Source organism: Athene noctua, chromosome 5, assembly GCF_965140245.1.
Source record: "Athene noctua chromosome 5, bAthNoc1.hap1.1, whole genome shotgun sequence".
NCBI lineage: Eukaryota > Metazoa > Chordata > Aves > Strigiformes > Strigidae > Athene > Athene noctua.
The window spans coordinates 7721644-7748438 of NC_134041.1; the positions used below are offsets into that span (position 1 = coordinate 7721644).

A 26795-nucleotide genomic window follows, 5' to 3' on the forward strand; every position below is an offset into this window, starting at 1 on the left:
TTATGTGCACGTTTCTGTCCTGAATTATCACTCTTGATAATGTTGGTTGAGGGTGACTGTTAAGGACACAGGCTAGTGGTGGTGTTGCAGGATGCAGGAGTAAGCCCTTGCCCTTCAGTTCAGGCCATTAGACTTCCTGTACTAATTAATAGAAAACAAAGTCTGGACGAAGTTGAATTGTAACTTTGATTGGATTGAGTTATCTTCCTGATTTACAGGAGTATGGAAGGCTCTTTGAGGCAGGTTCTGTCTCTTTGTTTACATACTGATGAGCACAATTGGTCCCTGTTTCCTTAACAATAACAGTAGAACAACCAAATGTTAATCTGTTCCATTTTCTCCACAATGCTTCATACAGCCTTTTAAAATGCCATCACAGAAAAATCATCTGCTAAAAGACATACAGTCTTCCTGTCCCAAAGTAACAGCAGATATCAAAACAAACCAGAATGACAGATCATACATGATGAGTGAGGCAAAAAACTGCCACCAGAGAGTTAGGAGACTGCAGAGTTCTCTCTTGGAATACAACTGTAAACTAATGGTCCCCCAGATACACTTTGCTGTAAGTTCCAAGTTCGTTATAGCTTGTAATGTAACATGTTGCCATATTAGTGTGGATCTCAAATAGATACTTGAATATTCTGACAAGAAAGAACATATGCTGTATAACTTTACTTACCCTGCTCCCTTTTTAGGATGTGAAACTATATTCTGTAGACTTCTGAGGACAGGCAGTTATTTGTATCTGGTGCTGAGCCAGGAAATATTCAGATCTTAACTGTGCTGAAGGACAAATGAGAGAAGACTGTTTTCTGAAACAGTTACAAATGCATGTACCTTAGGTGCCGTTCTTTAGCTTAGTCCCTCTGTTCATTAATGCAAATTCAGATGGTCCAAAGGTCACAAAGGCTAAACTAATCACAGAAAACATCAAAATAAAGTGTATGTGTCTGAACAGTGTAAAAATATTTTAATGTAGAAAGGAAATCCTAAATCCACGTATTGTTTCTTAGAGACTTCTATTGTCTGTGTCGTGATGGTTATGTTCGAGGCATGTGTTCATCTCAAGACAGCAAAAGCTTTTTATAACGTTTATAAATTCATATTGCTAATGTGTTTCCTTTCTAACAGGATGAGAATATGGTTAGCTTCATAAAAGGAGGCATCAAAGTCCGAAACAGTTACCAAACATACAGGTGAGTCAGAGTGATGATGTGATTAAGCGTACTCTTTCAGTAAGAAGTGCTGCTGGTCAAATTGTCCAATTCACAAATTAATTACTGTTGTATTTATTGCAGCTTTTATATGGGCCTCATGTCTTTCTCAGCCCACACAAATTCTTCCTTTCCATAACAAAGGACATTGATACGGTTTACTTGGATTGTAAAGAGAGTGGACCCCTAACCCTGTTAACTCCAAAAGTTTGCCTACTTCAAATATTATATCTGAAATTATGTCAAAAAATAACAGTTCTAAACAGTGTAGTGCTCATTGTCTGCATAGCACAATTTGGAGGTCTCGCACTCATTAGGCGTATGAAATGGTGGTTCTTTATAGTTCTAGCTGCAGCTTTTTGGAACATTCAAAACCAGTAGCTGAAGCACAAGTAATTCCATAATAAATGCATGAAACTAAAAAAAATCAAGTGACAATAAACTGAAAGAGCTTGCAATGGAAAGTATAAATTACTTCAGAGATTAAACAAACTTAGAAAAAATAGGTTTATAGGGGCTAGTTAGCATAGTAGAACAGATGCAGTCTCTCTCTGCATCATGAAGTCCCTGAGCAGTCAATTCCTAGGGGATGCTTTTCCAAGCATATGCTACTGTCTGAGTGAAATATTTGGTTAGCTGGATTTTTAATCTGGTTAAGTATGGCAGTGGTTCTACTCTGAAGAGAAAGTGCATGCTACTGAAAATGATAAGCAGGGTTGCTTATCTGAACTCTAAATATGCCCATTACTTAGTATCTATGAACCAAAAACATCTGCATAAGCAGAGTTCTTTCCATCCATAAAGTTATGGAGATCTACTTTCAATATGTGCAAAAAATTTTGAAGTGCAATAGTAAATTCTAAAAATTACATTAAAAATATGCACCATGGGGGGCACATTCAGTTGTGCCTCAGTAAATTAAAATCAGCTCTAGTATAGATTAAAACAAAGTGTTACAAATCTAGTAGCTCTTAGGTGGCCTTTTTCAAATGAATTCTAATGATAACTGTCATATTACTAAATTACGTATTTTAACAAAGGGAAAATTTGTATGTGAGGTTGGCAGTTATGATTTTTGTCCTGTACCTTTGATGTGGGAAGAAATAATTGTTTGCACTTTTGGTGAGAGTGTGGTGCAACAGGTTACAGAGAAATCAATGAAATATGAAAATGAGACTTTATTTGCTTTGATTGATCAGTATTTTTTACAGCCTAGTTTCTGATATAAAAAGCCATCTTTCCTTTCCCTGCTGTCATCAGTACTGCTTGATAATCCATAACAACAGCAACCCTGAAAAGACAGGAGGAGTGAATGTTGCAAAGATGAAAAGTTTTAAAACTCTCAGGGAGAAAAGGTTACCATACACTGTAAAAAAGATGGAACTAAATAAAATTATAATTCAGAATGAAACATTTGTTTATTGCCAGTGAATAAAAAATACCAGAAAAAATTTCACAGTAGTACAAATTTAAATGAATAATTTTAAAAAGTGAAAACTAAATACTCATCATATTTTAGTTTACTTTAGGACTTTAAATTTGGTCTCAGAACAGCCACAAAAAGTCACACGTCTAGCAGACACAAAACAGCATCCAGTCCAGGTTCTCCAGAAGTGTACTGCAAGGGAGGGAGATGACAGTGTCCATATTTGTGTGGGTTTAAGGTGACTCTAAATGCAGGTCTGTTGTAAAGACTGCAGTTACAGTGAATAGTCCTATATCTGTTGGCAACAACCAGCAGATAAAAACAAGACAGCCTGAACAGGAAAAATGTGGCTGCCATTAAAAGAGTGTTTTTCTTCTAGTAATTAACAAAATAAACTAAAACAAGAGTGTGAAAAACACATAGCTGTAGAAAGCTTGGAGACTAAACAGGTTCAGATCCAGCGGGATTACACAGGGAAATAAGGGGACACTACAAAGCTGAGATCTATGAAAGTTAGAAAAATATGTGAAAAGTAATTTCTGATATACCTGCCCATTTAAAAATATTTCTTACAACTGTATTTTCCTATATATACCAAAATGTTCTTTTGAATGAACATGCACAAAAAGGGAATACCTAATCCAGGGATTAGTGAAACTCAAATCAAGTTTGCTAACTCAAATTGAACTCTCCTGCAGTGCCCTGTCATCTTTTTGTAGTAGTAAAAGTTGGTGTTGCTCCCAACAGACATTCTTGAAACATTTTCAGGCAGAAATATGGTTGCAAATTGACTGTCTCTTTGACAGGAATTCGTCTCCAGGACTCTGTATTTTTGAATTGATAGTAATGTGACAGAAAAGATTTGTTGATAAAGCCAGGGCAATGCAGGTGTTGCTCACCTGAGTGAGCTGAGAAATTGAACTACCATGTAGTTCAAGGTAACTGGGTTACTTTCTTACTGAATTGTAATTAATCATTTTATTTAATGACAGTGTAACAGAATCTTGTGCATTTCAGGGAGCTGGACAGTCTCATACAGTCTCCACATTATGTCAAAGGAGAGAACCATCTTCATTTTGAGGGAGGTGTAAAACTTGGAGTTGGAGCATTTAATCTGGTATGTACCAACAGTTCTTCTCTTGAGCTGAAGTCCTGCAACCTCCCGAAAATTAACTTAATAAGTACCTGAGAAGTTCCACTGACATCCGTGTTACTGATCATATGGTTAACATTAGGTATGTGTGCTGACACTTACAGGATCCCAATCTCTGGTCTAAGAATATCAGGTAGTAATACACTTTAGAAATAAAGAGGCTACTACCTGCAACATGGGCAACACTGCTCTGTATGTGCAGACCCGCTTGTGCATCCTCATGGGGAGATTATCACCTGAGGAATTATCTCATCTGCTGTGGGCTAAGGGCATGTTTTTTCAGAATACAGCTGAGTGCCTGTGCCTGGCTTCCAGTGAGGGTGTTCATTAGCCAAGTGACCAATGCTTAGGAGGTACTTGGAGGGGAAGGTGGTGTAGTCTTACGAGAAGGGATGCACTGGGATGGGGGCCGGGAGAAGCCTTGCACAGAAGCAGCAGTTGGCCTGTGCTTTTTACCTCCATTTACTGTTTAACTGGCACTTGGAAAGCAACCAGAGACTTGGCTGTTAGCATGGCAGTGGGTGGGGCAGGGTACATGAGTGGGGCCTGGGGTGCTGCTCAGGCCACTCACTTTTGGCTGTTGCTGCTTGTGTTCTCATCAGAAAGTGAGTGGTCAAATGGCACAGGACAGTTCCTGCTATGTCAGAGAGGCATTGACCCAGAGCTGGTGAGGGGTGACATGGTTGTTCAGCTGATGGGCTGCAGAAAGTGCTTGGTGCTTCCCCTTGCTTGCATTACTTTATGTGAGTCTGGCACATGCCCAAATCTTAGATTTACTGCACAAAGAACAAATACGTACTGTGTGGTGTGCACCCAGTATTTCTGAAACGTTCAAGAAGTACTAGAGTTACTAAGCATATGCTGTGTAAACATATTTCTGTGCAGGGAATCTTGGAGACACAGGGTCTCTATGTTAAACAAATATTTCTGTCTAAATTGTATGTAAAATATAGTGGGTGTATATGTTTACCCAAGAAATTGTCAGACATGTAAGATGGTTTTAGTAATTTTAATTATTATTTCTTGCGTTTGGAAAAGTTATGCAAGGGCTGGTAGCTGAGAGGCAGAAAGTCCACTACTGCATAACTGTTGCATTTTTTCTGTAGACATTGTCCATGTTTCCTGCACGAATTCTGAGATTACTGGAGTTTGTTGGATTTTCTGGAAACAAGGTAAATGTGAACTAAATATTATTGGTAAGTTCCCCTCACTCTTAAACTAAAAAGTGGAGACAGAAGTTTCTCTCTTCTTCCTCACATTAGCTGTAACCCTCTGAAACACTCGATTGGTATCACATGCACACTGTTAGCACTGATGCTTTCATGCAGCTCAGTTTTCCTTTATTTCTTTGTCTGAACTATTACACTTCAAAGACTGTGATACCATTGTTCAAGGGTGATACAGTTGTGAAACATGGTAAAGACAATGACGATGACAATGATGTTGACATAATTGGCTTTTTAGTTACTGGGCTCTTGATGTATGCTTGTGCTTAGAAACCCATAGCCAAAAGTGTATTCTTAGCCTTTAATGTATTAGCTTACTTGATAGTTACTGTCACTGTAGTATCTGACAGGTTCCTGCGTGACATCCAGCTGGGGGAAAAAAAAAATTTCAGTTCTGATTTTTTTTTTTTCTCCATGTCTTTAATAGCAACTGATAACTTGAGTGTGGCACCTAAATTCTGTTTGCCTAAAAGATTAAGTGCTTTTTTGCCTGGAGAGTAACCAGTCTGACCTATGTTGTTTGCGCATGCAGTTTAAGGACAGAAGTTCAGTAATGAAGCACCAGTAAACTCACATGAACCTGAGTTACTCTGCAGGGCAGATGCACAGAAAGTGCTGTGTTAGGTTTTTGTGTGTTTGTTGTTTCAAAATAGGATGCTAAATTGATGGGAATATCTTGGCCTTGATACCTTGTACCTGCCCTTGTCTCTCATTCTACCAGTAGAAGATGAGATTCACTCAAAGTTGGGTTCCTGGATTAAGAAAACATGGTCCATTTAACCTAAATTATTAGTCACATTTATTTCATAATTGCTGGGTAAGGTAAACTTTTGATGTCCTGCAGACACAACAAAAACTGTATAAACTAGTTAAAACGTAACTCTTTTGTAATGCTTCCTATTTACAAAACAAGTTTCCAGGAGAAAAATGTTTCCTTAATCAGAGCTGCAACCTTAGGTGACAGGTGGATGAGTGTCATCACCATTTTATTAGTTTACAGGAAGGATATTATATCTGAAAATAAAATGTCTAGTTTAAAATCAAGGAGCTTTTGGCAGAGCATGAATTAGAACTTGGAAATTTCCAGGAGCTGACTAGGAGCTGTTTCACAAGCAGTAGAGGAAAAAATCAAATAGTTCTACCTGTCAGTTAGAGCAAAGAGCATCTAAAGCAAAATACTCTTGTAGAAATGTAAGGGCAGTTCTTTTACCAGCAGAGTTCTGAGAATACTTTGCTGAACATTCATCTTATTGCTGCAGATGAAAATTGTCCCTCTAATTGAATTTCTGTTATTTTCTTTTGGCCCTGGGATTTCTTGTATGGCTATGAGTGGGCTGGTATTTGTGTTGATGAGTCAGCTCCTGTTCCAATTTTTTAATAACTCCCTGAAGCATGACCTAGATTGCCAGAAATTTATGGCAAAAACCTGATGTCTGCACACCATAAAAAAGGAGTATTTTAAACATGGTCATCAAAGTTCATTGATGGTCATTTACTTTAACAACCTAGAAAAGTCTTTCTGTATTTAACTTTTGTGAGTCAGATGCCTAAAGTCAAAAGAAAAATTGCAAGTGTGTTTGCAATCCTTTCCAGTGGTGGTTTTCCAAAGCCTTCAAGAGGAAACAGTCCCCCCTGCAGAACAAGCAGGAGTTTAGAAGGTGAAAGAAAGTGACAGAGGAGGAAAGGGAAAGTTTGTGTGTCATATGCTGCACCCCATCCAGAAGAAAGGAGTTCTGAATACATCTGTGTTTGATCTTGCAGTCTTTTCCACTAAATGTTCATGGTGAGCATCAGATTGTGCAAAAGACAAAAGTCATGGTTAGTGCCTTGAGCTGTTTACAGTTTACCTGAGAGCTGCAGTGCACGGGAGGAGAGCTTGCTTTTGGTATGGGTCATGTGTTTATTAAAACTGGATATAAAATTGCATTGTGATATCTTCCACAATACTAATCTGCCTTGAAGCCAGCGGATTTTCCCCTAAGGGCTCTAATTGTCTCTCAGACATGTCATGTCTGATAGTAAATGAGGACATGCCCAAAGCTCCATTACTTCCAGAGCCATTTGTGGGCACTGTGGACAACATGATCAATTTAACAGCAGTCTGGAGTCTCAAAATAGTAGGTAGGATAAGATCAACAAAGTATAAAAGTAGCCTGAGGCCACATTTGTTCCCTTCCAGTCCAAGAGGTGCCAGTTGTGCCCTTCTCATTGTTCAAGCTCCTTTCCCCTGTGTCATTAGTCAAAACACAGGTTTATTTGTGTTTGATGGCATAGGCCCTGCATTTAGGCATTGAGGTTTGATACAGGTTTGCCATATTTCATGAGAAAATTTTTGTGGGCAGAGGTATGTATCATACACCTTTCAGGTACACTGTGCTGGGAAGTGTGCCTTCCTCCCTCGCTGGGCAGTAGGTGGAGTATGTGTCCCATCTGGACTTTTTGTGTTTAATGAAAATTAACTTCTGATGTGAGATCAGAAGAGTCCTGGCACTATCTCCCATATAAGCTTTGAACCCTTCTTGCTGATTCCTCTGCCAGGTCTCAGGCTTATATTTAATCTTGAGATATTATTTATATTTTATAGACGATTATAAATACTGTGCTGCTGCACTGTAGAAAAGTTTGACATGAGCTCACCATATGTTAAAGTGCAATTTGTCGGGGGGTCAGATGACAGCATGATTTCAGGGGAAGGCAGAAACCAGATATAACCAATTTCTTTCAAATTATACTTTTTGATGTGGGAGGACATTTTTCCCAAAGCAGCCGAGCTGAAGAATATTTTTGATGTGCCAATTTGTAATAAATTGAATTCCACTTTCCCAGTAAGCATCTTTTTGCATTGCATTTTGGTCTCTTCTACACATTTTAAATGAAGGTTAAACATAAAATTATTTAATGGGATACATTCAAATGCCCTGTCTACCAGTTTAATTAGTTCTTCATAAAAGCTGTTAGTAGTGTCCATCATCCTTGCTAAGCCTGCAGTAATGTCATCAGGTCATGGGACATGAATGATGACCTTGCTTTGCTTTCGTTGTCAAGATCCCTAATTAAAAGAGAGTGATTTAAAAATATCAGTCAAGAGCTTTTGCTTCAGGAATATAGATGGATTTTAGTCAGTGGCAACTGAAATAAATATGAACCCATGTCAGTGTTGTCTGATAATGGTTTGGAGCATTGTCCTTGTTTGTCCGGCATTCACTGTGGAAATCCTCACTGCTCATACGGGGAGTCTTGAATGGCAGAGCATTGGATGTCTTGGGACAAGGATCAAATCAATGAGATACTAATGTAATCTAATGTAGGGACAGTCTTAGGAATTAAGAGATTGTGGGGTGTTACGAGCAACTCGCACAGAAAGGTGAGAGTTACCGTATTGGATCACATTTGTCTCCAAGAACTGTCATTGTTCTGCATTAACCTTATGCCCTTCAGAGTAACTTAGATTTTGTGTGAAAACAAAACCTAAATGTGTTAATGCCATTTAAGTATTTTGGAGGAATTACGAGCACTTACTGCCTTGACATCTGTTTTATATTGTAGCAATATGCCCTGTAATAGACTTTGTTTGGAAGTTCATACTTGGTGTTCTGGGATTGCTCATATCACCTGTGGCACAGGTGTGGGAGATACTTGTGGTTTATTTATGGTTAGAAGGTGTGTCCTAACAATTAAATACTATATACTCACTTAGTGACTGGCACAGGTGAGTGTAGTTCATTTGCAGAGTTTTTCCTTAGGTTCAAGTAGTAGCTGCTTGTGATTTGGTTCTGAGATCCTCAGTTTGATCCCCAGTGAGATTACATGGGGGTATTGCCCAACTCGTGACACCTCGCTTAGCTGATTAGGTTTGCTGGCTAATCTCTGTAGGCTCCCTGTGGAGAGACATACAAGTCAGTATTTTCATTATTTTGTCCAGGCTAGATGTTGTACTAATTGACCTGCAAATACATGTGTTAGTAGTACGTTTCCCTATAACAGTAATAAATGTAATAAATTATTATTTAAAAAAAACCCCCACAAAATAATTGAATTTCTATGAAAACACTTAACCACACTAGTTAAGTGAAAAGTACATGTATGATGAAAATATGTTTACAAGCTTCAGGGTTTACAGTAAGTGATAAAGTTGAGGTAGAATAATACCCGTCTCTTGACAAGGTCACACAAGAGATGAAAATCTGTGTTGAGGTCGTGCTCTGAGTGCTCTCTCTAACTTCTGCAGTGGCTCCCATAGACATCCCTCAGGGTCCCTATTTATAGTGTAGCTGGTTTGAAAAGATGTCCTTATAGTCACATACATCATGTTCCAGTAACTTTCCATTGCAGTCATAGTATGGCTTTTAAACAGAATTTTTCTCAGCACACAGTGGATCTTGCTGTGCGTGTTTACTAGCAGGCAGATCTCATGTTTGATATGTTTGCATATTTATATTCTTGTTGATATCATGGAACCAGTTCTAGAATGGGCTGCTAAATGCTGTTGCCTCAGGAGTTTGAATCCTTAAAGTTGGTTATCCATCACGCTGTCATTGAATAGGAATACAGTGTTATACTTGATTGCTCTAGTTCTTCCCAAAGGGAAGAGAAAAATTCTTCTTTTCATCATATTTTTCCACTGGTGGTAGTGGGCCAACATCATTGCAAAGCTCCTTTTGTTCTTAGCATACTTAAAAACATCCTTTTACCCTGTCATCTTTTGCCCTGCTACTTGTAGATTTTTTTTTTTTCTTGATATCTTTAACTTACTTATGTAGTGAATAGCAACAAACGTGGATACATTGCACAATTGTAGTTGCCTTGCATTTCAAAACTCTGTGTTTTTTGTTTCTGGAATGCTGTTTAGCAGCACTTGGATGATGGTGATAAGTTGTCTCACATTCTCTCATGTTAACCATGTAATACCTCCCAAGTTGCTGCTCTGTCGTCAGATGTTTTCCAGGCTAAGCAGTAACTCCAAGAAAAACTGTTGGATAACTTCATATGTGTATTTTTATCTTTGATTGCTATGTAAGCAATGTATGTCGGTGGATTTTGAGAATTTGAGTGAGCAATCTGTAGATGATGCTGCAGAAGTTAACAAACTAGCAAAACACAGCTTTGGTACTTTTTCAGTACTTTGTCCTCCTCACCTCTGTTTGCACAGGAGCATGGTCTGCTGCAGCTTCAAGAAGGAGCATCATCATACAGCTTTAGGTCGGTGCTGTGTACCATGCTGTTGCTTTGCTATCATACTTTCATGACCTTTGTGTTAGGTAAGATTGTTTATAATAACTCTTGGATTTGATTAGTTCTTGTGGGACACAGAGGGGGAAAAAGATGATTCCGTCACCTATCTGTAGGTGAATTGTTTGTTCATGACCAGATTAAATTACATTTGTGGGTAATTTTACAGTAGTGATCATAATTGAAGAGAGTATCTTTATCTTCAAGGTGGAGGTTTGCTTGACAAGAAGGGAGACTGTGGGGATAGCTAAGAAAGTTGTGAGGACTAGATCTGTCTTCAGTAGTCAGGTGCATTATTTTGGAGGTTAAAATAATGGCTGTAAGTGATGACCTCCTGAATACTTTGTTCATGTGCCATGCCTGACTTTTTGGGGAACTGATAGCTTCCCGCTGAGACATGCTCCCGTCTTATCTCCTGCTAAAGCATTCTGCAGAATGTGTTTGTCTATGCATAGATGAGTTTTCAAGTCAATAAGCACAGTGTTGGTCAGGTCTTCCTGCTGGCTGGCTTAGTGCAATGCCAACCTGTATTTATGCCTTACTTATCAGAGAGAGGACCTTAGATACTGGCCAGATGAGGATGGCGAATCAGTACCTTGCATTCCTGTTGTGGGGTTGTTTTTTTTTTTTCCTTTTTAATTTTCTTAATACTTTTATCACTTGCGTTTTTATGCATTCTAGGGACAGGAAAAGGAAATGTTGAGGAGGCAGAAAGACTACTTAAGCCTTACTTGGCCCGCTATCCAAAGGTAAAATGAATCATAATATAATCTGGTATGATCATTTAATGTTTTCTTCCCAAATAACAAAGATCTAGACTGTATGGTCAGCTTGAAAACTGTTACAGAATACTTGTATTTTTATTATTATTTATTACAGGGAGCCATATTCCTGTTTTTTGCAGGCAGGATAGAAACACTAAAGGGCAATATTGATGCGGTAAGTAATCCTTTTGCTCTTGGGAAAGCAAGTTTCAAAAGCTTTAGAAAAACTCCTCCAGGAACAATGTTTCCTTTCTGGCTAATGTTTCCTGTGGCTTTGACCTATATGTAATTTATGAGTTACAAACAGGAATTTTGAAAACTATTCTGACTAGCTTGTTTGACCAGTTAATTTTGCTACCCTTCCCAATTTCTGGTGATAATCTAGTCCACCAGTATGAATGACACAGTTTTCTCATTGTCTTTCCTATCCTGAAGCAAGTTGTGCCTTTAATAACATCCAGTGGTAATCCTTTGCCTTCAGTCTGAGTGGAGAGTCATAAAAGACTTGAAAGAATTAGGAAGGAGAAGAATGCATGTCAAAAATACTCTGGGGCAGTGTATCAGCTGGTGTGCAGTGCGGTAGCTCCCTTGAAATCTTTGGAGCTGCAACAATAAATGTCAGCTGAGCATCTGTCCTTAGACTTTAGTTTCCTAATTTCCCTAGACACAAACATTCATTTTGCCTAGGCTTAGAACTTAATATAATTTCCAGGAATAGGGAGCTCTGTGGCAGTGTGAATTTGCTAACACCAGGATGACTGTGGAGCCAAGAATCTTTTGTGTGAAGCCAACAGATGTGATTTTGGGGAATACTGGGCTGTTAATAATTTGGAAATTGCAGGAGCCATGCTGGCAGATCATGGAGCCCCAGTGTCGCTTACAGTGCTGGTATCTGTGCATTTACACATGATTAAGGCAGTGTTTGGAAATCTCTGTGTTCAGGCGGTTAATAGGTATGAAGAATGTTGCGAGGCTCAGCAATATTGGAAGCAGTTTCATCACATGTGTTACTGGGAGCTCATGTGGTGCTTCACCTACAAGCGCCAGTGGAAGATGGCTTTCTTCTATGCAGACCTGCTAAGCAAAGAAAACACTTGGTCAAAGGTAAGTTAAGTGGAACAGGAGGGCAGGAGGCCCTGTAGTATATATTAACTTGAGTTGATTTTTTGTAGCTTTGAAACTTTTCTAGCTTTGAAGATGAAGATTGTAAAACAAAACGTGGTCTGCTGTGGCTCTTTTAGAACCATGTGAACTGCAGACATTCAAATCTGAACAGATTGTGGGCAAACAGAAATCTTTTGGGCCTGACTTGTAGATGAAGAACAGATTGTTAAAGATGTTTGGCGGTGTATTGACTCGTTGTGTCATCAACAGATTGCAATTAGTGGCGCAAGTGGCCATTTCTTTCATTACCTTATGGATATAAGCTCTTTTGGTGATGAGTGAGGCTAGCCATGATGGTGCCTCCAGGATAACAAATATAATTAGAAGAGGCGCCTTGCCTTGTGTCAGAAAAGGAGAAGCTCTTCCATCCAGAACCCTGGTAGCTTTCCTCCTTCCAGTCTTCCCCTGAGCCCCAGGGAAATCTGTCAGATGGGATTAAGTCTGGCCCCGGGGGTTGAGGGGTGTAGTTGATTGGAGGCTTGTTTCTTCTTAATGTGATCAGACTGTGTGTGTGGGGAGGGTATCTCTGTCTGTTTTTTCTACTGCACATTGTATGTATTGGCCAAGTGGAACCAAAACTGACATCAGGTCCAAGCAACCAGGTGAGAGAAAATCTCAGTGCTCACACTCAGGTGAAAACAGCAGTGTGGACCCCGGTGCCCCTGGGGATTCCAGCCCAGGTGCATTAATCTGAATAGCTCCTACAGTCAGGGGTGCACCACCTGGCTAAAAGCCTCAATATCCTGAAATGCTGTAGAATTCATATTAACATGTATCCTTTTAAACTGTGTGGAGTTTTACACTATATTGCTGGCACCTTCGAGAAGCAGAGAAGATGCTTCCTATTCCTGTGTTACCTATGGTGCAACATGATAGTAGCAAACTAGTAACTACATGAGCTGAATGAAAGATGGTCACATGTATGCACTGTTAGATTCCTGTGTAAATAAATAATCACAGCTTAAAATGTTTCAGAAAACTCCTGCAACTTATGGTTACTTCTTAAGGCAGCACTCAAGAACTCATCAACTGTTACTCTCTAATGTTGCAAGAATTGTAATGTCCTCTGCTGCTTTGCTTTCCTTGATTGCTGAAGGTATCATTGCTCGGGAATCCCTATGAAATAGGTACTTTTCCTAATCTGAAATCATGAAACCTTCAAAAACTTTTCTAGAACTTAATATTTGAGATAACACTACCAAGTTGTGATTGGACACATAGACTATATATATTTTTTTCTCTGAGCATGACCTTTTCATAAGTTTTTTAGCATGTATTCCTGAGAGTAATAAAAATTTTCTTTACACAAGCATGACATTTGTTCCTGGAGTTTGGACATAAACTATAAATTGATACAAAGTAAACAGTCATACATAATACAAAAAATATTTCTATATTCCACTTTCTAAAATACTTATCTCTTGCTCAAAATTTTGTAAGTTTATATCTGTTTGTGGGCAGAAGCAGAAACTTTCCTCTTTGTTGCTGTTTTGTGCTTTATATCAATAATGGCAATGCTGTAAATTCATTTTTCTGTATAGATATTCTTGATTGCATTTGCAGGCTACTTATATTTACATGAAAGCTGCTTATCTCAGTATGTTTGGACCAGATGACTGCAGTCCTTTTGGAGACAGTGAAGTTGAATTATTTAGGTAAAATTTCTTAATTCCCAGTTACAGCAGTTTCCTATCTTTTCACATCACAGTGTTAGTGGAAGAAAGGCAAAATTACCCATTGTGCAGTTGGAAGATCTGCACAAATAGCACTGGATTGGTAAGAAATGGCAGAATGAAACATTCCTTTAGAATAAAGTGGACCCTGAGTTCAGACAGATTTCTCCTGGCCTGGAAATACTTTAGGGGTAGGATAGTAGGTTTATCAGCCACCATACAGTGGCTGCTGCTGTAGCATGTAATATTCACATGCTTTTGCAGTTATTTCCTTTAATCAAAATGGCATGTAAGATATGAAAGCCTTCAATGGATTGTGGTACAAGATGTGTGCCTCCTTAGTGAAAACTTCAGTACAAACTTGATTCTTGGGTTTTGAGTCTAAGAGAAATCTGAAATAGTTAAATGTCCAAATGAATATATGCACGATTAACACAGTAAGTTAACCTGATTGTAATGTTTCAGCCCAAAAATGCCTAAATGTTGCTGGGGCAAAGAATATTGATTACTTTGGTTTTTACAGTTTCTATAAAATCAAAATATCACTTTTTTATGTGCTTATAATATATTGATACTTCTCAGGTTTTCCATATCTTATATAATCATTACAAGTAGATTTCACTGGATTTGGGATCCATTACGAAATGAAGAGGTTTGGCCTTTGGGAGAATGTGAGCAACACTGACAGAAGCTAGTTTGGCTCTTCATCTGTGAAGAGAGGTGGGCCCTTCATAAGTTAGGTGCATCATCTAATTTATTCTTTGGGTGAGGAAGAGTCCCTCTTCCTCCTGCTTGATTAAAGAGGAAGCCTAGAGATATACGTGCCCTGCATAAAGACAGCTTTTGTGAATATGTGTTGCTCAGCTTCCCCAGAGGTAGCAATAGCTCAGTGTGTAACAGCTTTTAAAGTTCCCTTTGGTTTGATTTTTTTTTTTTTTTAAGTTTGAATGTTTTTTTCCCAGAGGTTCACAGAGGAAAAAATTCCTTACATTTTTCTTTAAACTTTCAGGATTGTTCCCAGTTTGAAACTGAAAATTGCGGGGAAATCTCTGCCTACAGAAAAGTTTGCAATTCGGAAAGCTCGACGGTATCTTTCTTCAAACCCCATTCCTTTGCCTGTTCCACCTTTGGTAAGTTAGAAATATTTTCTCCTCCCTTAACATTTTTTTAATTTATGGAAATAAAACCAAGATAATTAGTATAGTATCTTTCCATGTTTCTAAGGTAAAACCTCTGCAGGAGACTGGAATGTTCCCAAAGCAAAGCCAAATGAATGCGAGGAATGCTGTAAAACTGGGGCATGCACCAGCCACAGGGAACTAAGCCAGTTGTTTGTGACACGTAACTGTGTTGCATGTGTAATTCATTATTCCAGCAATAGACTAGCATGCTCCTAACAGCTTTCTTTTGATTCCCTTTTGAGGAACTTTGCCCTAGGTCTCTTCTGTCATGTGTCATTTACTGAGACTACTAAAAGAAGACTTTTAGATACAAGTTACAGGGGAGGGGGGGCGGGGGGGGAGGAAACAACACAGGAATTGGGGACTGCGTGTAAGCAGCTATTTAATGTGCCCCTGAATGTTTGCAATTTGGTGCTCTCCAGAACAACTCATGGGTGTGGGGATGAAATCAGCAAATCCTGTAGCCACTCCAGAAACCCATTGCATACTGTTTGTCTGTTTTTTTTTCTTTTTGCCTGTAATGCTGGCCAGTTCCCTGTGGCCAGATGAGAAAAGCTGCATAAGGCACCCATTGCCATGCTCGTGGTGCACTTAAAAAACCTATTTGCGAAGAACGTGTAAAAGAACATAAAAGGATTTGAAGTCCACACGTTTGCCAAGTGCAGTGATGTTAATATTTGCAGTGTTTTGAGCTCTTATGTTTGAGAAACAGATGGATAATTAGTCAATACTCTTTAAGAAAATATCTGAATAAGGAAAGCCTCTTGGAGACACCAGTGAGTAGTCATTTCTCAGCCCACCAGCTGGGTATGTGACACAGTGCTTCCTGAAGGAATATAGTTGTTACAGCATAGCGTGAGTAATCTCTAGGGGCCACTTTCCACTGAGTCTTAAGACTGAAATGAGAGAAATAATTAGGTTACTTTGATTTGCCTTTCAGGTTTCAGAGATTGTAGAGAATAAGAAACGTGCACACCTGGGGTTTGGCTGGGCTATTTTAATGGGATTTTAGCAGAACAGGTTTCTCTAGGAAAAACTCTCCTTGGAGTGGCCGGGCACTGCGCCCTTTGTTTCTGCTGCAGTTGCATTTCTGAGGCAGCAGATGCCGCAGCTGAACAGTTAAAAGCACTCTGAGGATGTGAAATTGGGAACAGCATCTCATCTCTAGGATTTTTCATTTCACCGTGAAGGGACTTGCTGAGAGGAGCGAGTCCTGAAGCAAGTCTTAGCTCAGAGGTTTAGCCTAGAATAAGTGTAGTTTGAATACTTCTGTTTCAAACCCATGTTAACAAATCTATATTAAATACAGTAAGTTCAGCACAGGTTTTCCAATCAGTAGAGACCAGATGGTGAAAGCAACATCGACTAGGGTTAACATGCTGTTTCATCTATTCTAGCCGACAGCTTTTTGTATTATAGTTCCAGAACTCAGTTACTCTGTACAGAAACTTTATCGAAAAGTTTTGATTTATCAAGTACAGACTAGGTCATAAAAATAAATAATGTGTTATGCGAACTAGTCTTAAGTCTGTACAGTATTTCCATCTTTAACTTTGTGATTGCTGGTGGCAATGGGCCCATTTGTCTGGTGATATAAGAGAGAACCCAAATAATAATAGGAATTAAACCAACAGTTTTTGATAAAATTTACTCTTAAGAACAGTTGAATAAGAAATAGGTTACTTTTGTTGGGAATATCAAACAAACCTGAAGAATTTAAGGGGTTTATAGTTCAGCGCTAACATTCTGTTGGTTGGTTTGAAGCTTGGTTTAAAGGTTAGGAGGTTTGGTTTTCTTTTTGTTTTGCTGTCCTGAGATTTCATATTTTTTGTATGAAAGCAGTACATTGTAAATGTTTGTAGTTATTACTGCCCTGGCTAGGATAAAACAAGAGAGGAGACCTTAATCAAGGGACAGTTACCCATGTGCAATGAATGTTTTATGTCTGTTTTATTGGTACTTGTTTTCATCTATAAGTGAGATTGTGTTTGCATTCTGTTCAAGCAATCCTCCTTGCATTGTGTGTAGTAAATGGCTCTTTGCTTGTCTTCCAGGACTAATTTGTTCTGAAAACCAATGTAACAAGTTTTCAGTTGCAATGAAAACAAGTTTTCACAAACTGATTATTTATTTAAGGAATCTGTAACTTTTTCATTGTACAGCAATACACTAAAGTATTGCATTTATCCAGTATTGTAATTAATGATGCTGTCATTTCTCCCTGACCCTAGGAAATGATGTATATCTGGAATGGGTATGCTGTAATTGGAAAATGTCCCAACTTAACAGAAGGCATGTTAGAGACTTTAATTGAAGCAGAAGAAGCATTGGCAAGAAGTTCAGGTAATCAGTGATATGGTTTAAACAGGTATTTTACAGTGCAATAGCTAAAGATACTATCTGTGAATAGAGACGCTCATTAGTAAATTTAATCTGATCATAGTAGGAACATAGATAATGAAACCATAAACTGTTGATGCAGATAGGAATACTTTTCCTTTTTAATACAGCAATAACTTACAATAGTAGCAAGTGGTTTTCCATCCACAGATGTGTATTAGGAATAGTTTATAACATGTATTAGAGGACTGTTTATTTTACTAGATCAAAATCAGCATATGCATTGATTTGATTACTTGGATCAGGAAGCTTTGTCACCCTCAGATACTGTATTTCAATTTTGAAGGACGAATAGAAGGAGACAAGTCGGTCTTCTGTTTTAAAAGTGCTGTCAGTTTATGATGTGACCTTGGGCCGAATGGTATTTGTGCTACAGAAAGCTGGGACAGCGGACATGGGCTTCCTTTGCACTGTAAATGAGCATAAGATCGTATTGAACTGGAACAGGCTCTGCTACCACATCTTCTGTCAGTCTGTTAATTAACCATCCATGAGAAAGTTGAATTGATGTTTGTTTCTTGCCAGTCTTTCCCAACTCCTGTGGGAGTGCAAGCAGTCTGCACAGCTTTTCTCACAAAGTTTTCCCTTACTAAATATTTGACCTTCTAATTACATACTACCTTCCTGCAAAAGGATCAAGCCCCTGTTGACAAAGGAATATGGGCTAAATCACTGCATTGCAGTCTTTTCTAGGATGTTGGTCTTCCTGTGCACATTGTGTTACACAAGATTTGAAGAGCTGCTTGAAAGACTAGCTAAAGCTATCTCCTTTTTAATTAACTGTAAAAGATAACAGAAAAATATTTTCACTGAATGTGACATCTTAGAATAAGGCTTTTGACCCTCTCACCTTCTCTGTCACACATTTTGTTACATTACTTTGAATAAGTGAATTATTTCTCTGTTCCCTTTTTTTCTTAGTTGGTAAATTGTGGATAAGGCTGGCTTTTTGGACGGATTTGTAGAATCTGATTCATGTTTATAAAACACTGTGAGGACATGTAATTGAAAAGGAGGATATATTTTAAACACACCAACAACTTAAAGTATTACCTGTTCCAAATAGTCACATGCTGTTTCCAGGTGTCACACTTTCCTTGAGCTTTTCTGACAGTGTTTGGGGCTAAACTATTGTATTTTCAATACTTAGATTCAGGAATCTAACACTGTAAAATTATGAATCTGAGGATGCTCTCCTAGCAGTGCTTTATAATATAATATACTAATAACATGTAGAAATACAATTATGCCTATCAGATTTGCATCAGGATAGGTCCCTAAATGTTTGCTTATACAGTGCAGAGCAGTCTGTAGGATACGTTATAAATAGAGGAAATACATGCATGTGAACGTGTTCTTGGGACAGATGCCCAGAAGAGACAACTGATCTGGGGGGTTTTTTTATTCTTATGTAATAACTCTTCTGTGGCCCTGAGTCATCTCACTGTGCACGTACCTAGTGTGTCAATTTTTGCCCTGTTCCTTCTAAGTTAGTTTGCTGCCTAGTCTGTGGGCATCTTCTCTGGGATTTGCTTTGGTGACGTATGTATGTAGGGGCCTCTGCGGGACATAGCAATAAAAGTGACTCCACTTGTAGGATCAAGGCCTCCAACAGCATAGTCCAAAGGGAAGCAGCTGTTTTCCTGCAGTATGTCAGCATTTAATCAGCTGGCCTGATAGAGGAAGAACTTGATGAGGTTTGGAGTGGTGAAAAGAGGGTGACATTCAATAGCACGAGAAGCAGTATCACACATTTTGCAGAAATCCTTTTTAGTTAGTATTTCATGAATTGGAAATGAACAAGCAAGCTGAAGATTTTGCTTGTAAACTTTAAGCTGCCTATATGGAACAGCAATGAAAAAGCCAGATGTTTTCTTTGAAATGTAGTATGCAAAAATTTTCTGATGGAGAAAAGGTGTTAATAGTAATGACTTAGAACTAGGCACTGGTAAGACCCGGGGCACTCATAATTAGAAGTATAAACTCAAAAGAGGTGAAGAGAAGGTATGGTAAGAAGGTGAGGGGATGTGAGGTGCAGGTAGAAAAGTTTGGCATATTTTTTGTTTAGCCAAACAAAGGTGGAGAATTGATAACACACTTGCATACCAGCAGGTCATGTGACTAGAAGTCAAGGAAAGCCAATAATTGTACATACTGAAGGGCAATAAAGGCATAAGGTTAAGAGATTATATATTGGACCTCAATATATCCAAAGTGGACACCTTAAGTTAGTTTTTAGGTGTCAGAACAGTAAGGCTGTGGAATAGCTTTTCAGTGGGAGTAGAGAGGGAAAGAACAGCCCAACAATTTTTAGACAAAGTTTGATCGATCTGTGAAAAGGTTGATGCATGTTTGTCTCTGCATTAAATGAACTAAATTGACCAGTAAGTTCCTTCTGTCCTGTGTTCCAGTGGACGGATTGTGCACACACCTACCTGTGTAAAAGTTTCCCTACAGGTAGGAAAGTCTCTGCTGCTCTAGAGCTTTCTAAAATGTGCTGTTTACTTCATCTTGCAGCTACAGAATTACTAGCAGATGACCAGTGCGTGATAAAACTGTTAAAGGGCTTATGCCTCAAGCATTTGGGCAAGATCTCAGAAGCAGAAGACCATTTTAATTACATCTATTTAAAGTAAGTTTTCATACCTGGCATGTAGGAGAGCTCTTGAATTTCTTGGTAACTATTCATTTCAAGTAAGAGGAGATGCAGCCATGATAGAAATAGAAGGGAGAGGACTGCAGTGTATTTCAGTTGCTTTGATATCAAGGAATTACAGTTTTAATTGCTGGTGGTGTTAGGCATGTATGGAAGAAGAATTGCAAATCTGCACTTTTTACTGAGATAGTTTTTCCTTTTTGGAGGACTATAGGTGCATAAAATTTTTTACATACTACTTCCTTTTTTTTTTTTTGGCCTCTTCCTCTTACCAGTGTTGAGGGAGCTGTACCCGAAAAGCCAAATGCAGAGAGAGGTAACAGCGTGATTATAGTTGGAACTTCTATACATCATGCAGTGAATGAACGGCATCTGTTTCTGTCAGTTCACATGCACAGAGCTCATAATATTATCATCTTTTCTAATACTTCCCTGATAATAAAGGCAATATTTTGTAATCCTGAGAAATAACATGCTGTGTAGGATGGTTATGCAAAATAAACTTTTAAGAACCTGGAAGGTAGCTTTGAATAGAGAACATGACAAGTGTCATAGTAGAGATTGATTACTCCTTCTGATCTTAGCTAATCTCCTATTTTATTTCTATTTGGAGCTGTTAAATGAGGGAAGCAATGTATCATTTCAAGATCTTGAGGCTATTTCTTTTCCAATGCAGTGAGAAGAAGATAAAATATGACCATTATCTAATTCCAAATGCCTTGCTGGAGCTGGCGCTACTGTATCTAGACCAGGATAGAAGACAGGAAGCAATAAAACTACTGGAAAGAGCAAAGTAAGCAAGTGAAAAGCCTGTGCTGATGTCTGATGGGTCAGTATGGTGTTTTACTGGTAGCAGGAAGCAGAAACATTTCATTCATATCATATAAATTTGTTTCATTTTTTCAAAGGAAGCACACGTGCCTTAGTTTTGGTTTGAACCTTTCTAGTGGTAGAGGTTATCTGATCGTTCAGTCTGTGACTTACACATCCATTCTGATAAGAGCCAAAAATAATAATTTAAAGATGTTAATAGGAATGTCAAAGGCTTCCATAAGAAATAATTAATGTATAACAAAATGTAATAATGTGTATAGTCTGTTTATTTATTTGTAAAAGATGTGTTCAATTAAATCAAAGCTCTAAGTTATGGCTGAAGTGGCATTACTGAAACTGATGGCTGGCAGTGCTGTTTTCTTGATGAAATACATTTAAGATAATGCGTCCAGTTGCATTTAGCATCTTTGTGTTGTTTCATCTGCACCTAAAAGGCAGCTTTTACTATTCCGTGTGATCGATTTCTCTAGCAAAGTAGGTTTATCAGGAACAGTTGTTGGACTTGATCATGTATGTTCTCTGTTGTAAAATTAACAAAGGACGAGTTTTGCCTTGGTCCAAACATTTACTTCTCTACTGAGCCAAGATTTCTTGGGGGGTGGGGGGGTTGGGTGGGTAGGAACAACAAATCCAAACCAAACAACCCATGCCCTCTTCAAGCATCCTGCAGCAGGGTAGTTCACCTCTCTGCCTGGATCCTGAATGAGTCCCCATGTCTGCATCTTTCCAAGTGCAGAGTCATGCCAGTTACTGCCACCAGTGTGAGCAGCTACAAAACTGGTGTCTGGCCCCAAGTTTCAGAGAGGTCAGATCGTTTTTGTGTTGAGCTTTTGTCCAGGTCAGCCCACTATGCAAGACAGAGTGGTGAATCAGCCTACCGAAGACTATGCCAAAAGCATGTCAACACAAAGATGAAAATATTGCAGTTCTTACTCTCCTGTGCCTATGAGGCTGGTTCCTGTGCTCATGGAAGATAGTAAGAAGAGCAAAAATTGCATGAGCAAAACGCAATGGAAAGTGTTTGAATTGGTTTCACATTCCTCAAAGCACTTCTCCAGTCCTCGTTTCCTTTGTTCAAATCTCTCTTAAGAAGAGATCTAGAAATTAATGATTCAGAGCTTCTCATTCCATCTGGTACTTGTATCACCTGCTGCTCAGCCATTGCACCTCTCCCCTGACAGCTCTGTGTGGCTCAGCTTGCAGGCCCCCTCAAAGAAAAGCGTGTGGCTTAAAGAAGAGCACCAGCAGACAGCAGCTCTTAAAAATTTGTGGTTACCCAGCATATGAAAAGCTAATACTCTGACCTGCTTTGCTCAAAGAACTCATAGAAACTGTGATGATGTGGGGGGGGAAAAAAAAAAAAAAAAAGACACCAGCACAAAACCCCGACTTGTTTCAGACTGTCAAAAAAAAAGTGCAGTCCTTAAATTTCCACCTGTAGCTGTTACGCTACATTAAAATGCTCAGGGTTTATAAGCTTTCAGCTGAAAACGTTGAATGCCTTTGCTGCCACTAGAGGGAAGAACGCGTTGTCCATGGTGGGTTTCAGGACTGCAGAATTCTGTTTGCAATTGGCAGGAGTGCAGACGAGCACTTGGCTTGTGCATGACGCTTGATTTGCTTGACCTAAATCCACATACTGCTGCTGGCTTGAATGTTTCAGCCCTGGGAGATAGAGTTGAATGACATGATAAACAGTTTTGGCTTGGTCCTGCATGGAAATGTTTCTATTTCTATTTGTATGACTGTAAGCTACAAGCAAGAATATCACCCTACTGATGAGACATACAGTATCTGCCTGACAAAATCTATTTAATTTAAAGAAAACACTCCAAAGAGTTTCGGATCAGCATACAGCAGAACCCAGTCACCTCCTTTTCTCGGTCAGCCTCTTGAGTGTGGCATACCTAAAATTATAAGCTGGTGTAGGATGGGTGTGGAATTCCTTCCTTTTACAAAGAGACTGCCGAAGTGACAGATAATATGCTTCCATGCTTGATTTGAGTTACGAATTTTGAACTGAAATGCTTTTAAGGTATACAGACTGTTTAATATTTAATATTTCTTTAAAGATGACAAGTATCTTCTAAAGAAAAATTAGCATGGTCTAATCCTCTTTGGTATCTGGATTCTGCATCCACCCTGCAGGAGCTGACATGTTGATTACTATTAAGTAGGATCTGCACTTTCTATGTGGTCCTAGGGGCAAATTTTCTTTTCTATATAAGCTTTTCCATGAAAATACAGATTCTTTTAATGTTTCTGTAACTCTGTAGAGCATGATATAACTACTGGAGACTATAGGCAGATGGCACTGCTGAGTTTGTGGGGGAAGTCCTGCTAATCTTGCCCTTGGTTGGTGAATTGTTCCTCAAAAGCTGATACGGAGTCTCACGTGTGCCCATTTTCTCTTTCCAAGCTTCTAGGGTAGCAAATTGTCTTGCCTTATATCCTACACGCAGTACACACTGTTGATAACCATAGGATGGAGATGGGATGTTTCCCTCTTCTGGTTCAGGACAGCTTCTTTCTCTCTCTCTTTGTTTTTTTCCTTTTCTCTATTTTTTCTTCCTCTTCTCTACTTCCTTGAAATGTGTCTGCTGAATTAAGATGAGTCTATCTTAAAGGAAATTATTTTTTAAAATCCTGAAAATGTTTCTACTTAAATTTGTCAATTATACTATGGAGGAGGGAATCTAATTTCTGAATGTAAACTAAGTGGATGTTATAGATATTTAATACGGACTCAGTATCTTGATCAAATGGACCAGATTCAATTTCTTATTAAGCTATATTTTTCTAGTAATTTCCAGACAGTGGAACTATAAATAAAGAACAAAGAGCTGCATTGTTTGGCTAGGAACACATGCCTTGTATTTTAGAGTAGGCAACAAAGGAGCTTGTGAAGAAAGGCTTTTTTGCTGTCTACAGTTGTTTTGCTTAGAACAATAAATGTAGAGATAACTTGAAAATGTTTTTAAAAATATATATTCATCAGAGTGGATCTGCTTTTGTTTTAGACAAAACTACAAGAATTACTCCATGGAAACAAGAACACATTTCAGAATTCAAGCTGCCCTGCACCAAGCCAAATCCACCCCAGAAAATGGAATGCACTCTGGAGCCTCGGCAGTGTCGTAACTTTTTCTTCTTTGATGTCCTGTTTGTTGCAAACTTTGGTGCAGAGAATTACTGACACTTTAGAATTATTTTTCCTTCTCTTTCAAGTCAGTGAGAAACCAAATCATTTAAAATTTTAAAGGTGATGCTTAAGACGTTAATCTAATGTAATAACATGGCAAAAAAACCTCTCAAACCAACCATAACCCTGAAAAACATTGTTTTTCCAACAGTAGCTTTTGGAATACTTACATCTGTGTAATTCATTTTTCAATCATGTGTGCCTTTCTTGCTTTCACAACATTTACTAGGCAAGCTACAACATAAAGGGGAACAACTGCAAAAAAACAACAGAACTTTAAAAATTCACAAATTTAATCTCAGCTATAAATGTTTGTTTGAATTCATACTGCTAGCAGTTGAGAAGGAAGCATCACTTTTTCCAAGCACCTATTTAGTTGAAATGGTGTGAGAAAATCTTGGTGCACAAGAAACACAGCAGGGAAGAGCTCTGAATCCTGGGTGTGTCTAGTTGTGCATGGAAAGCTTCTGTTTACCAGCTTTTACTAGTCACATTTTTGCTTCTATAGGAAACTTGCTGGTGGAAACAAATGGTCTCCCTTATGCAAGTATCTTGACTTTTTAATTTGGTTTTCATGTCAAGTCTGCTGCTTGTATTGGTTGAATGATTTACCACGGATTTGGAGGGGGGAAGGTGATGACAGTATAAAGCTGCATCACTTCTTCTTTGACAAGTTTACAAATGGGAGGACCTTAGGAAACAGTTTTTTCATCAGAACAAACATGATCTGAAGTTTATATCGAATTTAAAGCACAAGTCCTTGAGAGTCACTTAAGAAACAGCAAAGTTGCACTGTTTGTACAGCAGTACAGGAGTTACTGTGATTGTCAGTTCCAGTTTAAAACGTTTGTTCTTAGGTTTGCCTAACTTGAGATGTCCATGTTTAAGGAGATCGTATGGCAATGTTTCCTGCGTTAAGAAGGTTGGAGTAGGCTCCCTTGGCACAGTGCTTTGCTTTTCACAAAGGAGAGCCCATTCTTTTTGCTCTTTATTGATCTTTTGGGGGAATTTCTGTGTAAGGGGCTTTGAGAATAGAGCAGAGCTATGTCTGCTTTCCAGTGCTGTCTGCCATAGAATGCTGCTTTTCTGCAAAACTGGTGTAGTCAGATGTAACACATATTTGACTCATATTTACTGTTCTCCAGGCTAGCTCCATGTTTGTATGCCTGTGGGTTTTTGGGGCACACTTCTACCTCCCTTCTGAAAGAATTTCTTCCCCATGACCCATTCTGGTATGTGGAGATGGGAGGTCTTCTGACAGCCCTTTTTCTCCAATGGAGATGTTTGCAGGAAGATTCATATCTATGTACCTCACAGTGAATATTCTTTCTAAAGTGATTGTTCCCAGCAGAAGAGAAAATTGACAGTTTATAGCTCTGCTTTTACCTCCTCTAAGGAAATTACATTGTTTTATAATTGCAGATTAATATGCAAGATGACAGAACCACCTATTCCTCAACATGGAGAACTTGCATTGTCTTAAAAATAGACACCCTTTATAAAAGTCTTCCCAAGTTAAAATCATACATGAAGAATGTGGTTTTTTAAAGTGACTTTCTCAGATAAATTCAGTTCAGATAAATTTCTCAATTCAGATAAAATTCAATATAAACAATTATGCTATTTACATATTGCACATCAAAACTTAAGTGTAAAAATTCAGTCATCTTTGTATAGAATAAAAAAGATTCTTGTTCTACTTCATGCATATAACGCCTCTTCTTCCAGTTGTGTCCTTTTCAAATATTTTGGCAGTCTTGGCATTTTTTTAAGCAAGCAATGCCATGAAAATTAGCATAAATTGTACTTTGCAGAAAGTGAACAATCCTTCCGTCTGTAGATTCATCTCTCAAGGTCACAGAAACGCTCTTTGAAATTTCACCCACAACCAAGTTTCGCCTGATCTTGGATACATTGCACAAAGGACATACTGTGCAGTATGCAGTTAACTTCCCTGATTCTTTGCAGCAATGAAAATCCAAAGATTTTCCTAGTCGTCTTTGGTCCAGCACAAACACCAGTCGTATTGGGGACCTGATCTCCAGCTTCAGCTGAAGGCTTTGTAGTTAGCCATGACTAGTCTGTGCTTTCATGTTGACTTTTCAGCTCCCAACCAGTAGGAAATATTCACCTTTTTGATGCAACAACAAAGATTTACAGACTGTAATATTCTGAACTCTAGAGGAAAATAACACCTTGCTTGCTAAAGGATGAATGGAAGGTCTGGTGCTATAACTCCGTATGTTTTTCAATGTGTTACATTTTTAATTGCCTACCATTACTCTTTGTTCATCAACATACTTCATTGTGGTGCTCTTCTTGTGGCAGGGATAAGAAACTCAGTGGTGTCAGTCTGGGCTGGAAGGTCTACGCTGGAATTTTTTTTCCATGGCCTCTCCTGAAGCTGCTCCATTCTGCCTGAAGCAGCTCTCCAGAATGGTAAATTGCTTCATCAGTCTGGAGGCCCGAATACAATGAATTAGAGAAAGTACAACTGGTGTGAGTTCTCAAACAGCTTCAGTGTTCAGTACATTCACCTACTAGAAAATAGCAGACACTCTAATGGAATCACAAATCAAGGATTTTCAGCATGACCTAAGATTCAGGAAACGTAAGTACTACTTCAGATGGATATAGTCAAGACCTCATTTGCGAAGAAGGACTTCCTTC

The 26795-nt window shown here is 38.6% G+C and overlaps 1 protein-coding gene across 3 annotated transcripts in view; it reads left to right on the forward strand.

Annotated features, from left to right (window-relative positions):
• The window catches only part of TTC39A (tetratricopeptide repeat domain 39A), a 47275-nt gene extending 21448 nt beyond the window's left edge, over nucleotides 1-25827 (forward strand). Inside the window, exons 6-19 of one of the 3 annotated variants that reach the window (XM_074906240.1) lie at nucleotides 1135-1199; nucleotides 3661-3760; nucleotides 4903-4968; nucleotides 10172-10280; nucleotides 10933-11000; nucleotides 11131-11190; nucleotides 11958-12119; nucleotides 13743-13834; nucleotides 14862-14982; nucleotides 17265-17376; nucleotides 17861-17863; nucleotides 19951-20065; nucleotides 20766-20882; nucleotides 23944-25827. In XM_074906240.1, coding sequence (XP_074762341.1) covers nucleotides 1135-1199; nucleotides 3661-3760; nucleotides 4903-4968; nucleotides 10172-10280; nucleotides 10933-11000; nucleotides 11131-11190; nucleotides 11958-12119; nucleotides 13743-13834; nucleotides 14862-14982; nucleotides 17265-17376; nucleotides 17861-17863; nucleotides 19951-20065; nucleotides 20766-20882; nucleotides 23944-24064 — 1311 coding nt within the window. In that variant the 3' untranslated portion in view covers nucleotides 24065-25827. Of the gene's footprint in view, nucleotides 1-1134; nucleotides 1200-3660; nucleotides 3761-3882; nucleotides 3930-4902; nucleotides 4969-10171; nucleotides 10281-10932; nucleotides 11001-11130; nucleotides 11191-11957; nucleotides 12120-13742; nucleotides 13835-14861; nucleotides 14983-17264; nucleotides 17377-17860; nucleotides 17864-19950; nucleotides 20066-20765; nucleotides 20883-23943 lie in introns of those variants that run through there. The other 2 variants (XM_074906238.1, XM_074906241.1) reach the window with 2 other exon arrangements.
• The last annotated feature ends 968 nt before the right edge of the window (nucleotides 25828-26795 follow it).